The sequence below is a fragment of the Condylura cristata genome, unplaced genomic scaffold (assembly GCF_000260355.1).
Source record: "Condylura cristata isolate star-nosed mole 26May11 unplaced genomic scaffold, ConCri1.0 scaffold00014, whole genome shotgun sequence".
Classification (NCBI taxonomy): Eukaryota; Metazoa; Chordata; class Mammalia; order Eulipotyphla; family Talpidae; genus Condylura; species Condylura cristata.
In genome coordinates this window covers 3,365,336-3,381,930 of record NW_004567115.1, presented here as the reverse complement: position 1 = coordinate 3,381,930, position 16,595 = coordinate 3,365,336, and the positions used below count along the sequence as shown (strand labels likewise).

The window sequence follows — 16,595 nt, the reverse complement described above, 5'->3', positions numbered from 1 at the left end:
GGGACTCGCACTGAAGTGGCAGCAGCCTGCTTGCAATGCTGTGTCCTAACCCGTTGTGCCACCAGGGAGGGCCGTGATTATATTTTAAAGATATTTAATGACTAGAAAAAAGAACTAGTTGATTCTATAACAGTTCCAGGAATAATTTGGACGGGTACCTAAAGTTTTGAAATAGCACATTTCATTAAAATATTTTTAACTTCATATTGTTAACCAATGTTATTTAAACTATGCTGAAACAGAAAAACAAAAGTACTTTTTTTAAATTATATTACATATGCATGTATTTTATTTATAAATATCTATAAATGTATTTTTTTTTCTTTACACAGCCATCTGGTAATGGACACTTAGGTTGTTTTTATATCTTCATTATTGTGAAAAATACTGCAATGGACACTAAGGTGCATATTTCTCCTTAAGGTATTAATTTCATTTCCTTTAGAGTTTCCTATCTTCCCTACATGCAGGATAAATAATTTCTGGAGGGCTAAAGGACAGTGTGGTGGCTATAGTTAATACTGCACTGTATACTTAAAACTTACCTAAAAGAGTAGATCTTAATTACTCTTAAAAAAAAAAAGAGGATGAACTAAGAGAGGTAGAGGCAGAGGGCAGAGGTGACTAATAACTCAAGTTATCAGAGGCATGAAAAGCAGCAAACCCCTTGGGACAGGGAGCAAAACGGAAGATATTTGGCAGGCACCATATCAAAACTAGGGTTTATCATGGAAAACACAACTAAAACATAAGGAAATGGGCTTTGAATGTAAGGCACAGAGGTCCCAGAATTGTGCATAAGGTAGAACCAGAGAAAAGGAGATCTGTGTGGCTACTAAAAGAATGTTGTACTTGACTGCTCACAGCATTACTTCCCAGTGAAACAATTTTGCCCCCCCCATCTCTGATCCATTCCCATTTTTATAACAGTTCTTGAAAAAATATAATCCTTCCCCAGTTGATAAAAGCTACTACTCTATGATAATGCTCATATTAGCATCTCAGCAAAAGTTGAGTGAGCACATATTGGAAATATTTAAATATATTATAATTAACTAATTAATTAAAATATATTAACTTCAAACTAATTAAAACAGAATGAAACAGCAAATCTATGATGCAAATTATTTCTTGTTTGTTCATTAATGAAATCAGATGAACATGCTGATCTTATTATCTTGATGGTTTACTAAGATTCACAACACCAATTATCATAATGGCCCCAAAATTAAGTAATCAAGATCTTATGCAATAATTGTATGAAACTCATTTGGTCCAAGGTTAGAGATAACATGAAAACAAAGTGCTGCTCTGCACCAAATGAACACACTGGTCTAGTTTCCTCTCTCCATGTCCAGACATCTGTATCTGTACTCAGTTACTGAAGTCTCTATTCCTTACTGAGGACCAACCATAGAAAGATACACGGTATTCTGTTTCTAGTGGGTGATCTGCACTGATATCAGGAGAGGTATGGTTAGTTTCATCTAGTTTTCGGACACTGGACTGACATCCAGTCTCTGGTTTATAATATTACTTAGGGTCGTCCGGACACCAAGATCCATTCCCAGACATCTTTCTGGATGCTCCATCACACTACACTAAGCCAAGCTGTCAAAATTCCTTTGTAAATAGTATGTAGCCCCTTGGGTATTGTCCTGGGCTTAAAAACGTGACTTCTAAGTTTGCACTTTTTCATGCTAGAAACAAGGCACAAGTCTTTTCTCTTTTAGAATTATCCAAAGCCCACTGGATATTTGTAATGTTCATGAAAACAAGCCTTTCAGATTCTGACTGTGGAGACTGTAAGTGAACTACTACTCTACCTGCCATGCTCAGAAATATGGTTGAGCCTGACCACATGCTCACAGGTGCTTAAACATTTCCCAGGGATGGAAAATGTCAGTAAGATGTATGGCCAGGATCTGGAGGTCAAAAAAATACCTGAAGGCACAGCGCTCATCTAATGAGTGATTTTGATTCAAGATCTCCCTGTTGGTGTTATCAAAATCTTCCAAAAACTGCAACACAGTCTGCGTCGTCCCTTAACCCCTCCTTCCTTTATAGTATTCAAACTTGTCTTATGTTTCAACAATCTTGACTTCTTCCCTCAACAGTATTCCCTCAAGTAATTTCCTTTCATGTCTAACCCAATCTTGGAATCTGTTTTGTAAAGACTAGGAATACACAGAAATGTAGAGCACCCAGAATTTAATTATTCTGCTTTATTTCCAGACGATACTCCTGTAGGATCTTAAGCTACAATATATAAATGTCCTAACAAGGATATGATTCCTCTCAAAAGTAAGAAAATAACCTTACATAAACATCAGACTGTTTCCTCCTCTCATATTAAAATATTTGGAATACTTTTACATACAAATCTAATTATTGGCCTTAATTATCCCAAAATCAAGTTATTTAGGGAAAAAGCACTATCAAAGTCCAGTGCCTGATAAAATAAGTAGGATTTTAAAACACAAAGCAACTTTGTTTTCTTTGGACTATCAAATACATTAATGACTTTCCTAGAGGCCCTTTGGTTTCCACCAAACATCCTGCCATTTAAAATTCAAGAAATATCAAATAACAGGGCTGCAAAGATCATGAATAACAAAGACATCTGGAGATGAGGTAAAAGGATCTTAGTCTGTGAGTGGAGAGTTTGGAAACTGGATCTAGGTTTCCAGATGCCCAGATGTCTATAGCCTTTGCTATACACTGGGGAGGTGCTTCACAGTAAGTGTGTCTTTCATTTGTTCAGATTCTCATGTGCTTTATTCCCTGTGAGAATCTTAGAATTTCAATTTGTAGCAGAAATTGAGCCTGGAGTTTTTGCTTGTTTTGCTGTATTTCTCTATGTTTCCCTACATGAGATTACTCAGAATACAGGTTATGCAAAACTTGTTGAATTAAAATGTGAAATATTATCGCTCTTCAGAGTACCACAAAATAAGAATTATTCTAGCATACATGTGTAGCTATGATGTACAGCGCTGTTATGTCTATCAAAATGTATTCCAGGAAAATTTTTAAAGTTTAGCCAGTGAAACAAGTGTAGATTTGATAAAGTATACAAATTCATAAAAGCAAATATAAATTGCTACTCAAAAACAATAATTAATGCAATACCAAAAGAGATATAAGTAAAATGCATAAAAACTTTCACGGAGAAGGAAATGCATTATCTATTGACTAGGGTTATGCTAATAAGTTGTTATGAAAATTATAAAAATTCAAATCCACCTATATCTGAGGAAAACAATGTCATGTTTCTCTTCTATTACTCACAAACAGTATTTCTGGTACCAGATGTGTGGGTTTTTCCTGATACTGAATAATTCTCTTACCAGTTGGTTAGCCTGCAAATTAATTTAATTGAGTAAACTTAGTGTGGACCCCCAAATTTAAGCACTAATCCCATGAGATTCTCTCTTCCATAGATGCCAATCTACAGTAGGAAGTCCCCACATACTATCTGACCTGGTTATAAATCAGAGACTCCCATTCAAAAAGATACCTGCACCCCCATGTTTATTGCTGCTTTATTTACAATTGGAAAAACATGGAATCAACCCAAATGCCCAAAAGTAGATGACTGGACTAAAAAGATATGGTACACAGAAATAATGAAATATTACACAGCACCAAATAAATAAATAAATAAACACATGCCTTTTGCAGCAACATGGATGGAGCTAGAAGGGATTATGCTTAGTGAAATAAGTCAGAAAGAAAAGGAAAAGTACAGGATGGTTTCACTCATAGCAGGAATATAATGGACGAGGTGAGAAAACAATAATAATGAAGAACAGCTATATACCAGAGACATTTTATGGGTGTGGAGTAGGGAATGGAGTCAAAAACAGTGGGGAGGGGGGAGTGGGAATGCATTGAACTATGGTGATGGCACATAGGTGATTTGATGATGGGAAGCCTAAGGGGATTGCAAATGAGATGGAAAAATGCACAAAAAGATGTAATAATAAACTATTATATTCTTCATGGAAAAATACCAGATGGTTTCACTCATAGCAGGAGTATAAAGGACCATGGGAAAAAATAATAATAATAATGAGTAATAATGAACAACTATATACCAGAGACATTTTACAGGGGTGGAGTGGGGAATGGGATCAAAAATGGGGGAGGGAGTGCACTAGACTATGGTGCTGGCACATGGGTGATTTGGTGATGGGAAGCCCATGGGGATTACAACTGAGTTGAAAATATATATATATATAAAAAGTAAAACTAATGAGCTATGCTAAAATGAAAAATAAAATAAAATCAGAGACTCCCAAGACCCCTCTAACAGTTTGCATATTTTGCTACAGAGATTCCCATAACCAAGACAGTTTTGGTTAATACTGTCAATTTATCACAAAGGGTACTTTAAAAGATTAAATTATCAGATGAAGAGAAGTTAAAAGAACAGATCTGGGTGGATATCACAAGCTGATAAAACAGACCCAAGAGCGTTTGCTCTACAGGACTTAGTGAGAGGAGGTGTGTTGTATACGTGGCACCTCCTTTGACCCATCATTTCTGTCGCCTCCCTTGGCTTTCCTTTCTCCACTCTTTCATCCCACTCTCCACCTCTCTCCAATTCCTTTTACACAGATAGCACTTTCTTCCCCAGGTTTGGTGTCCATGAAGTCAATGGGTATGTAAACATTAATAGGTTGTAAAATAGTTCAACATGTATGTTTTGCTAAGAACTTGAAGCCTCTCAATTACATAAACTCCAGCCTCCGACTGCACCACCACCCTCGCATGCAGGTACATTTACTAACATCAAGCACACCAACCTTCATTTGGGATCTTTATAGAGGAGTCATATGTAGGTATGATTACTTGTAATTTTTTTTTTCTGTCCAGATGATGTGGGTGGGTGGATAATAGACAAAGATCCAAGCTTCCAATTATGACTTAGCTTTACAAATGTACAAGAGCTGTCACATTAGAACCAAAGATGCTCTTATCATCCAGGAAATTCTAAGGGATTTAGGAGCTCTGTATCAGATGACACCCATCACTCAGGAATTTACAAGGGTTTTAAAAGTTCTGAGTCAGGAATTAGGGTCAACAACTAAATATTAACAGGAACTGGGGGAAGGGACCAAAATATGTATTTTCAATTATTTTACAGCTTATTAATGCTTACCTTCTTGTGGACTCTAATCACAAAGAAGAAAAAAAGTGGGGAGAAGTGAAGGGTGGGATAAAAGATTGGAAAAAGAAAGGCATAGTGAGGCCACAGAAATGATGACCCCTAAGGATGTGCCAGGAACACGTCCCCTCACTAATCCTCGTAGAGTAAGGAAGTCGAGGCTCTACTATGTAAGTCTGTTCAATTCTTTGTTTTGGTAGTTTTCCGTTGGGGTTTGATTTTGTTTTGCCATTGGTTACCTAGTAAAGTCACTGTTTAAAAAATTCTAACAGTATTTAAACTGAACTGAGAAGAGAAGAGGAATTGTTCTTCTCTAGACAGGAATTTTAAATGGTCTGGACACGCAGGGCACTCTGGTCATAGCTGTGCTGCCAGCTTGAGGCCAGGAGAACCCAGCAAGACTGAAGCAGGAAAGACGGAATCTCTAAAGACAAGGGGTCTCAGAGCTGGTTTGGGGAGGACTGGAAAAGCCCCACAGTGGGCCAGTTTGCCCCTACACAGCAGCTCTTAAGACCTTTCCAGGTGGCTAAATGAGGTGGGTTTAGTGTGCCTGAAAACTGTTTTTGTTTTTAAAAAAATTTAATTCCATATTTGCTTAAGGTTTTTTTTTTTTTTTCCCTTTGTCTTTTTTTTTTTTTTTTTTTTTGGATGCCAGAATATATGCTGGCATTTAGTATACTATGAGAACTAAGAAAAAAGGGTTAAATGTTTAAAGCACTGGTTAAGAGTATGCATTGATAATATCTAAAACTAGCTCCCTTCTTAGTCATGAATGAAGCAACTATAAGCAATTCACACTGTAAAGCACCATAAAAGTTGTGGCTTCAAACCAGAATTAAGACTAGTCAATGAAACAGCCCTACTAACTGGGACATTTATTTGGTTCTGAAACGGTGTATATTTAACATATCTTTAGCATCACAGTGAAAGCACTAATAATTGCTTTGTTCTTGAAGGTTTCCTCATGATGTAAGTCTTTCCCTCATGGTGTTCACGGCACAGAGAAACTGAACTGCAGCATTAAATCAGATAAAATACTGTCTCTTTCTCATTCAAAATCATTTTAAAGCAGAATAACAATAATTTGAAAACAAATAGGAGAATTCACGTTAAATTTTGGAGAATAGTTCTAAAGCAAATGTTAATGCAATAAACAACAGGATCTTATGAATCTGACCTAATGAAAGTAATATTAAAATCAATGTAATAAATGATGTTTAATTTTAACTCGACGATTTTAAAAACTCAAACATTTTTTTTCATGAACAATCTTCCTGACCACTTTGTTATTCTCCAAAACTCCTATTTGTATTAGACGTTTTAGAAAGTATACTTACAGATGAGCACTTCCTCTGAATTTTATTCAAGTTAAAATGTGGTATTTTTCTTCTAGTGAAGATTTTTAGTATAAATACACTAAGTCTTCAGAAATATGTACACTCATCTAAAGGGAGTTTGTATTCAGAATAGCCCTGTCTCTGCCTTGATAGTAACTGGGCAGTGACCCCAAGTATCAAAGAAATTGATACTTGATTGTGAAATGAGGAAAAGTAAAAAGAACTGTGAAAGAAAAGACTGCATTGTTGATTGTTCTTGAAACAAAATTACTGTCTATTTCCTATTTGTTTAAATTTTTCTCTCTAATTAGACAACTTACTCTAAGCCTATGTGAACTAAACATTAAATCAAATATTTTGTAGTAAGATCGGAAAAGGAAACAAAGTATATTTTCACACTAAAAAAATAAACATTTTCTGAATCACATCTCTTTTAAAAAATAAATTTAAGGGCAGAGAATAAATCCATTTACCAATTGAAATAAAAAAAATGTAATTTTTCCCCAAACTACTGAATCAGTCCAGTAACTAAATTTTTTAATACACTAACCTAATTAATTTCATTAAAGAAATTTTATATTTAAAAATTAAATTTAAATTATTAACAGCAGTTTCCATCTTTACTAACAAAATAAAAGACGTAATGGAAATTTTTCTCTAGCTAAAAAACTAGCATGCATTTGCTATTTCAATTTTTCTTATAGTAAAATGATCCTGAATGGGAAATATTAAAAACTTATTTGAAGTTTCTGTATTTTTATTACAAACATTTCAGTTTGGCAGTGTATTTTTATGACAGTTAATAGCATAGTAATCCTGTACTACTAGGTCATTTTCACAGTATCAATACTGAACACTGGCTATAATGCATAAGTCTTAAGGTAATAAATAAGTAGCACAAGGGTAACAAATCATAGCACACTCTATAAATTCAACAACTGCTCTGAGTTGCTATATCTTGTTTAAAATCTAATAGCTCTGAAAATTAGTCCTGTGATTTAAGTTTAGTAAGTCAAGAACACCAAAGATTAATAAGTTAATAATAGATAGAATGAAATATCACTTTTAAATCACCAATAGCTGTTTAGCCTAATTTTTAGCAGTGGGTAATGAATCAAAATACCCCCCATCATTTAATCAAAATGATAAAAGTTTTGATGATTTCCTCCCAAGAACTAAGCCAAAATTTATAAGTTTCTAGACCATATTTCTAGAAGGAACACCTCTGAAGAAGAAATGTGCAGCCCCACTTAACTGACCATCAAGGTGTTGTATCCATCTGTGAAAGGTGTTGTATCCATCTGTGATTCCAAGTTCATTGTCTAGCTATGTAGTATCAAACACATTTCCTTCAAAACATAACAGAGAAGTTCCACATTTGAATTCAAAATACCACAGAACTCACTGGCAACATCGAAAATGAAAAGCAGGCTTCTCAAATGCCCAGAGCTAGCGGCTACTATCCAGATTCTAGCTCCTTCCAATAGAGCACTGGGTCTGCTTGAGCCAGTTTCAGAGGGAATGTCATCTCTGAAGTAAAAAATCAGTAAGGTCTTTCTATATGAAACCAGATGGTAAATAATTTAGACTTTATAGGCCACACAGTTTCTGGCAACTTAGTACTCAACTCTGACTTGCAGTAGCAAAGTAGTCACAGTTATATGTAAAAGTAATGAATATGGTTGTGAACCAGTCCTACTTTATGGACACTGAAAATAAACTTCATACAACTTTCACATATGACGATTTATCATTTTTCTTTTGATATTTTTCAACCACTTAAAAACGCCAAAACCACCATTAGCTTACCAGCCACTCAAAACTCAGATAGCTGTTGAGAGCTGCCAAATCTGGCTGCCTGCTATAGTTGCCATCTTGGATTAGAGCCCAGCTTTCCTTTCATTCTGTAACTATTACTTTCCTTTACATAAGCCTAGAAAGTATGTGCTTTCTCTTTCTGCAAGATTCCTTTTTTCTTCTTTAGGTCTTTAATGCCTAGTCTTTGTGTCTTTAAGGTCCCCACACTAGCACAGAACAATGAAGAGGTGAAGCAAGACACTGAATGTGGCCTGAAGGAAGGACACCAAATCCCACCTTTGTTACTTCCCAACTATGTGATCTTCTCCAAGTTACATATCCACTACAAGTCTTCATTTTATAATTTAATTAAAAAAATAACCATTGTATCCAACCATCTGAAAGTATTTCTCTGAAGGTATGACATTACATTGAGGAAGGTAGAAAGAACAGAAAATTTAGCAAGTGGATAAGAGTTCCCAACCACTTCAAAAACAAGTCTTAACCTTGATGTTTTCTTGGTAAGTTCCCCAGTTAAAGAAAGGAAGTTCAGAGAATTTAGTTAACTTTTTGTCCTCATGTGCTCTGGGATTGTGTGTGTGTATGTGAGAGAGAGAGTCTCTTTTCACATGAAATAAAATGCACAGTCTGCGTAAGGATAATGAGTTATTCTGCCTGGGTGGAACCCAAGATTCAAAAAGCGGACAGAGGACAAGTCTCTCTCTGCCTTTCCGAGGTTTCTCCTGGATCTTGGTCTTTTCCTCTCCACCCCATAAATTGCCAGTCTGCATCAGCAGATAGAGACAAAACTTTCCTTTCTCTTTGAATGTTCCAGCGTTAATTAAAGAGTTTACAAATGAACATGGTTGAAAAATACTGGTCTTGAAAGAAACATAGGAAACCATTTCCTCCATATTTTCCCAAAACTTGGTTTCTACCCAATTTAGATTGTGAAATGGTCAAGGTAATTTGAAAAACACAAAAATGTTGAGCCAGATCTGGAAACCTGGTGCAAACGCTTGGCAGGAATACTTCTTTCATCTAGAAGGTAGCAATATATAGGAAAGGTAAATCAGGTCATGGACATGATTTTTTGACACAAACATGGGGATAAACTTTTAAGGTAAAATTTCTATAGAATTTATAGGAAAAAAAATGATTGTTTTAAACCAATTTCTTATTTAAATCCTTACCCTTATAAGAACAAAGTAACAGCCAAAAAGTAATAGACACTTCACCCAGCACAATTCAGAGTAAAAATGAAAAAAAAAAAAAAAATCTTATCAGCTGTGGTCAATATACAGCATCAAAATTAAGAAAAGTTATCTCCTAACCATTGACTGATGTGATTCAAATAACACATTTCCTCCTTTAGTGGAAAAAATAGGAAAATTTCTTCAAATACTTGCTATCAAAAAGTGTCACTACTATCACTCCAGTCGTACTGGGATGTCGGGATATCTCAATGTCTCGAGTATATATAGATTTGTCTAACTTGGTGGTTTTCAGTGCTAGCCTATTCTATCCTTCTGGTGTTACTTATCCAATTTTTATTCTGAGGCATTTTATTTCTCACACCTACAGGAAGTACTGCCAGCATCTATTGGTTAATAAAGGTCAAAGATGCTGCTAAACATTCCTACAATGCACAGAAAGTCCTCACCTCAAAAAATTACCTAGCTCAAAGTGTCAGTAGGGCCTTGAAAGCACGGCTTAACCCATTTCTAGAAAATCTATTTCTAGCCTAGGTAAGACATGAAACAAATGAAGAGTGCTAGAGATGGTAATCATTCTTTTTAAAGATTGCCTATTAAACTAGACAGCTTAGAGTTCTAAAATTTGCTTGCTATTTACACAAGATAAATAAATGTTTCCAATTTAGTAATTTTAGTTGTAACATTTAAGGGACAGAATGGGACACAGTCCATGATTTTGGCCACATTATTGAGTACAAACTACGTATATTTATATACTTTACAGCAGTACCTGCACAGAAATTCATAATCAGGCTACTGTTGGCTCCACCTAAAATAAATGAATATTCTCCTGCAGTTAGGCAATAACCCAATTTCCCATGTCCACCCAAGTAAAACAACAAGTTGTCAGATTTCAGCACAGGTTTTATGTGGTCGTTTTCTGAGGAAACTATTCATATCTTAAATTCCTTTTTTCTGATGCTTCAATTATTAAAACTTTGCTGTCTAGTTCCGTGAAACTTAAAAGCCAAAGTGGAAAAGGAAAGTAATTTTTGACAGTAAACTTATAAGTGGCTAAAAAGTGATGCCTTCTATAAAAAAGTTAAAGGTCTTGGTAATGAAGCAAAATAACATATCACAAGACTGAAGGTCCCTCTATAAGAAGAAAGGTCCTTAGAGGTTATTTTATTTCCCAGTAAATTTCCTTGGGTACTTCAACAAAGAAAGTCATTTTTCCTGGAATTGTTTTCAGTGTCTCCATTTCCAGTTTGCTGAGGCAAACTTAGAATTTGTCTATTCTCCAGGTGTTGCACTAAAAGAAAAATTTAAAGTTAGGAAGAAAATTCAGTTCAAATGTACTGGATTCACACAGTGTTCAAAAACCCTTTATGAAACTATCATATATATCTGAAAGAAAATCATGGAGTAATTGATGGAAATCTGATGTTTCTTAAGCTAACAAAGCAAGTACTGTTCAGAAGAAATATACAAAGCTGGACAGTTTAGCCCACTGAAGTTTTCTGTAACACTTAGATGAAAACAAAACTATCGTTACACCCATTCGCTGGCACCATACACTGAGTGTCAACTTCTGAATTTGAGCTTGAAACAAATTTCTGTCGTAGTGCTTAAGTGCTTTTCAAGCAGGAAAGCACTTTCTTTACTTACCAAAAAAAAAAAAAAAAGAAAAAGAAAAAGAAAAAAGAAAGAAAGAAAAGTCAAAAGATACTGTTTTAAAAAATAACAACAGTACAGCAGAAGGGCAATTAAATACAAGATCTAATTTCCAAAAGTTGAGGAGCACCAGGAGAAAGAGGAAAACGCCAAGGATAGCGCCTGTGCAGCAAATGGTAACAAAGTGTATTTATTTAGTCAAGCTGGTGTTGAGACTTTAATTTGTCTAAATGTAAAAGGTTTTGTTTTACATGAACTTGACCGGACTATTCGTTGATGTTCCAGCTTATGAAAATAAGAAAGGGCACCAGGCTTCGGAAAAGATCGCTAAGGGAACAAACTGAGTGTGAGCAGTTTGCCCTCCAAATCTCCAAAGAGGAAAGCTGCCTCCTGGAGGTATGGGGTAGCCAGGCCACCTCACTGCAAACAACCAAGTTTGGAACGTTGTTTTTGGCAAGAGGTAGGTGTTACCGGCTGCTTCTCGAGGCGCTGGAAGGAATGTGTCACCATCAATCAGAAAGTACACTGAACCCCGTGTTTAGGTCACAGAGAGTACTGCCACATCCAACACGGATAAATCATGCCAATTCCAGAAAAGAAGAAAGGAGAACTGAAGGGAAGGTGTTGGATTCCTATGCCCTGCAAGACCAAAAGAAAATCTTAACTTATGCTGAAGGGAAATTCGCGCTTCCTCTGGTCGCCGAGACCTCCCAGAGCAGACGCCCGCGAGGCTTCCACCGGGACCAGCACAACCCAAGCGCAGTTCTGGGGAAGAACTCAGCAGCCACATTCCCGTGGTGTCCACCTCCACTCACCTGGATGTCCCGGGGAAAGACGAGCTCCCAACTACTCACTTCTGAGGTCCTGCCTGGCTCCCACTCACTGGGCTAGTGCGGAGCCAGGGGGCGGTGGATGAATGAACTGCCCCCGGCCGAGCCCTACAGTGCAAGGAGCTGCGAAAGTGCTCACCTGTGGGGATGCTGGAAGACTTCTCCGAGTTTGTACCCAGGCAGGGATCCCAGGGCTGGAAGATGAGCGCCAGCAGCAGCAGCAGCCGCAGCCGCAACTTGGCGGCGCACGACCCCATCTTCGGCCCTTCGAGGGCGCTCGCCTGCTCCTGCACCCCAGCCCCCCAGCCTTCAGCCTTGCAGCTGCGCATTTCTCGCGAGAGCGCGGGGACAACCTCCCCCACAACCCCCGACACACCCAATCCCGCCCCGGCGCGGTTGACTGCGGGGTGAGAGTGCGCGCAGCACCCCCGCGGGTTGCAGCTTCTGCCTGAGGGAAGACGGCCGGAGGTTCAGGCCGTTGCTAAAGCACCGACAGGCGGGTGTCTCTGGCGGCGGGCAACTTATAGGAGCCCCCGAGGGGGAGGTGACGGGGCGGGCCGCGCCCTGGCTATTGGCCGCCGACTGATCCGCGCGCTGCTGCGTGCGCCCTGCGGTGGCCTCTGTTCGCCTTCTTCAGCACCACGTCTGGAATTGTTTGCTTAACGCAGGCCTATTTAAGGAGCCGTCTGCGGCTACGTGTAGAGCCTCACGCAGGGCTTTTGGCTGGAACTTGGAAGCGTGTACTTAAGTTGGGAGTGGGCCTGGGGGAGAGAGGAGGAGCCACCAGGATTCTGGCGGGCGGTGCTCCCCTCTTTTCCCTTTCCCTCCCCAGCTTCAGAAGCTTCCCAGTAGCCTCGAGGGTGAGGATTCGCTCTGCTCTGGATCTGGATACTAAGCTAGTCAAAAGTTAACAACAAATCCAAATACCCTGAGTGGAATGAGATGTCCCCAGACTTTAAATCCTGGAAGTGGATCTCACCCCACCGCTTTGCTGTTGGGACAAGTTTCGTCACCCTGTAAAGGAAGGGCCTGTTTTTATTTTACTCTAAACCAAAAGTTTTTATTGTCCAGTGAACATTTCTTCTCCTCCTCCTGTGCCAGAAAAGGCTTACGCTCTCTCCAGTAGTAGCTTGTAAATCCTGGGGAATCAGAGTTCATCATGTGTTATCTGGGACCGTGCCTTACGGTTCTTTCAACATTGAATATTAATCTCTGAGCTTTTGTGAGTAGATCTCTCAGCACCCAGGTGTGTTCTCCCCTACTTAGAGTTTGACTGTTATTTATGCAAATTCCTTTTTGTGTGTATGGTCATCACATTTTAAGTGATCCCTTGTTTTATCTGTTCAGATGAGCAAGAACAAAGCCACAGGTTTAAGAAAAAATGAGATAATGTTGCCTCATATTTGTGGACATATCTTATGGAGTAAACAACTCAGACTGGCATTATGACTTTATTCTGGAATTTTCTACCTCTAACTTCCAAAAATGGAACATAGATTTGAGTCATTTCCAACTCTGACCTTTCAAAATCATAACAATTATTAGGGAAAAAAAGTATCTTGCCTTATCTACACATTTTTTGTAAAATTAGGCATACATTTGTATCTAGATAATGAGTACTAAATGGACGCGTTAGCAGGTGGAAAAACCTGAAAAATGTTGTGTTGCTAGGTATGATGATTCAGAGAATCATTTCCCATTCCAAAACTAAGCCTTATTTCTGTATTCTGAATGTTTGGTCTGATTTTTCAAGAGGAAAATTCGAGAAAGTTTAGAGAAGAGTAACAAATAAAGAAATGGAAAGTATGACCTCTGAGAAGAATGAAATAAGGTTTATTTAGCCTGAAGACGAAAAAAGAAAGAAGCTAAGGAATGGGTTACTTAAAAACATCCTTCCATGTGGCCAGAACAGCTCCATAAAACTAGACAAGAGAGCTTAAACATTAGTCCTCAGAGTCCCAGAACTCTGCTTGGAATCGGTTGCTTTTTTGCCAAATTCCAGTCTTCAGAATTCCACACCTGTCTACTGTGCCTGAATTCTGCCAAACATCTTGAATTTTATTTCCTCCTTTCTGCTGCTACAGGATCTTCAAGAACTTACATGGTCAGACCCTGGCTTTCTGCCCTCCTATAACATTTCCAATCTCCAGACAGATGGCACTTTCATTTTAAAGTGTGTGTGTGTGTGTGTGTATTTGATCTGCAAAGTCCACCCCAAATTGCAGGTTACTATTGACATTCCTTCTTCTGTACTCACAGATCAAAGCTGAAAGTCATGTGTGAAACAAGTGTTTCTTGAGGAATTTTGAAATAAGTAGATATGTCCATCACAATCTGAGTAAAACCCCATTCTGAAACCAAATCCTCCTGTCTTTTTACATTTCTAGTTTCTTGCTGAATATTTTGGCTGGACATTCCACTGCCACAAACTCCAAATGTCTTTAACTCATCAAATCCATATCCTACTCCAACTTCTTTCTCTGTTAATGATGCTGTTGTTCTATAATTTACATTGCCCAAGACATTTTCTATTTCCTCTAAACCCCTGCAGCACAAAGAGCTGGAATACAAATCCTGTCATCATTTCTGTTTCATATTTTCTGATCATACTTTTCCATTCATACTGCCACCTCACTAATGCACTCCTGGATATACTTTAAATGTGCTATTTGAGCTGTTTCCTAGCTGATCATGCTTCCTGTTTTTCCTCCTCCTTCCAGTACAATACCACAGTATACCACAGCTAGATCCATCATACTTAGATTCGCTTTTGATCACTAATTCCACAATTCAAAGATTTCAGAAGATGTTTGGAAATAATTCAAATCTTTAAAATTCAAATCCCTTCACTATCAACCTATCACCTACGCCTCTCTTTACCCAACAAAGCTGGTTTGCTTTATTGTCGGTCAAAACACATCAAAAACTGTTAATTTTACTTTTAGTTTGCCTCAAGAATCACTGTTTTACTTTGGGTTCCTCCTGGAACCAACCCTGAGATAAGTTTCAAGAACCAACAGTTTTGTTTGGATTTTTTTTTATAACATTTACTTTTTTAAAGATTTATTTATGCATACAGAACTGGGATACAGGAGAGGTGCAGGGGCGGTGAGAGGCTTCACCAGAGACAAAGTGGGGAGCAGAACAAGCAGATCAATGAAGTATACTGCTAAGGGGAACAGCAGGAGAGACAGGAGAGGTCTGCTGGGCCATGTAGATTATCCCCAGGGCTGGGGATCAAACTCACACTGAAACTGCTGTGGCTAGCTTGCAGTGCTGCACCCTAACCCATTGTGCTAATAGGGAGGCCCTTTTCATCATTATATACTAAATAATGGTCCCAAAATAACATGTATTCATACGTAAATTTGTTCATGGATATAATGTTTATCGTTTTCTTATATGTCTCAAGCATTGTTCTAGACACTGAAATGTGTTTGTGTGTGTATAAAAGCAAAATATCCCTGCCCCAAGGGAGTTCTTACTCTTCTATAAAGAAAAGTAATAAACATATAATTGTGATGAGTACAGAGAAAATAAATCAAGAAAAGTAACTGGGAAGGACCAAAGGAAGAGGGTATGTTGTAACTTTGAATGGAGATTCCTGGGCAGGTCTCACCAACATGATGCTTGTGCAAACACCTGACCATTGCAAGGGGAAAAGGTGGTTAACTTATTTGAGGGAACTGTGTTCTAGGAGGAGAAATGGGAAGTGCAAAGACCCTGAGGTCAGAACACACCTAGAGCATTGTAAAAGTTCAAGAGGGCAGTGAAGAGCAGGTTAGTAATTGTGGGTAAATTTGTAAAAGATGAAGCCTTAGAGGTATCAAGAAAGGCAGTGTAAATAGATAAGCAAACAGTATGATAACGTTTGAGCATGTTGACACTCGAGGAATTATGCTGAATGAAATAAACCATCATAGAAGAAAAAATATAGCATGATTACACCTGTAGAAGTATTTAAAATAGCCAGACTTATTTTGTTTCAGAAGTAAATGTAGAACAGTGGTTGTCAGGGGTTGGGGGGGGGGGAGGAGGAAAATAGGAAAACTGGTAATCGATGGAAATAACTTTGATGTTGCTAAAGAAATAAGTTCTAGAGAGCTTCTGTGCAAAATTTTGTTTGTGAGTAACAACAATGTATTGTACGCTTAGAAATTTGTTTATAGAGTATATTTCATGTTAAATTCCCTTCCAACAGTTTATAAAGAAGAAGGGAGAGTCACTTGGATGTTTGTGAGCAGAGCAATGGCATAATCTGCTCTAGGTGCCGCACCGGCATGACAGCAGAGATGGTCTGAGAGAAGGATGTCAGGATTAAAAAACACACTTCTTGGTCAACAAGCAAAGGCACACTTTATTCTTCTCTCCTTCCCTATTTATCCCTTCAGCATGGAACCTGGGGCTGGGGGGGAGGCGGAAGCTCTCAGCAAGTGCGTCAATAACATGCAACAATAACATGGGGGTCAAAGAACAGTCACATAAACATAAGGTAGCAAACACAAGGCAGGAACACTTCGAGCCTCCTGTTTTTCTTTTCCAGCACCCATGGCTCATTCTTTGTTTCCACACAACAGTGTGCATATGA

General features: G+C 38.1%; 1 protein-coding gene across 1 annotated transcript in view; it reads right to left on the bottom strand.

The window, feature by feature from the left end:
* PLOD2 (procollagen-lysine, 2-oxoglutarate 5-dioxygenase 2) overlaps positions 1–12,459 on the bottom strand; it is a 101,790-nt gene extending 89,331 nt beyond the window's left edge. Inside the window, exon 1 of the mRNA XM_004682437.2 lies at positions 12,147–12,459. Coding sequence (XP_004682494.1) covers positions 12,147–12,336 — 190 coding nt within the window. The 5' untranslated portion in view covers positions 12,337–12,459. The remainder of the gene's footprint in view (positions 1–12,146) is intronic.
* Positions 12,460–16,595: the final 4,136 nt, after the last annotated feature.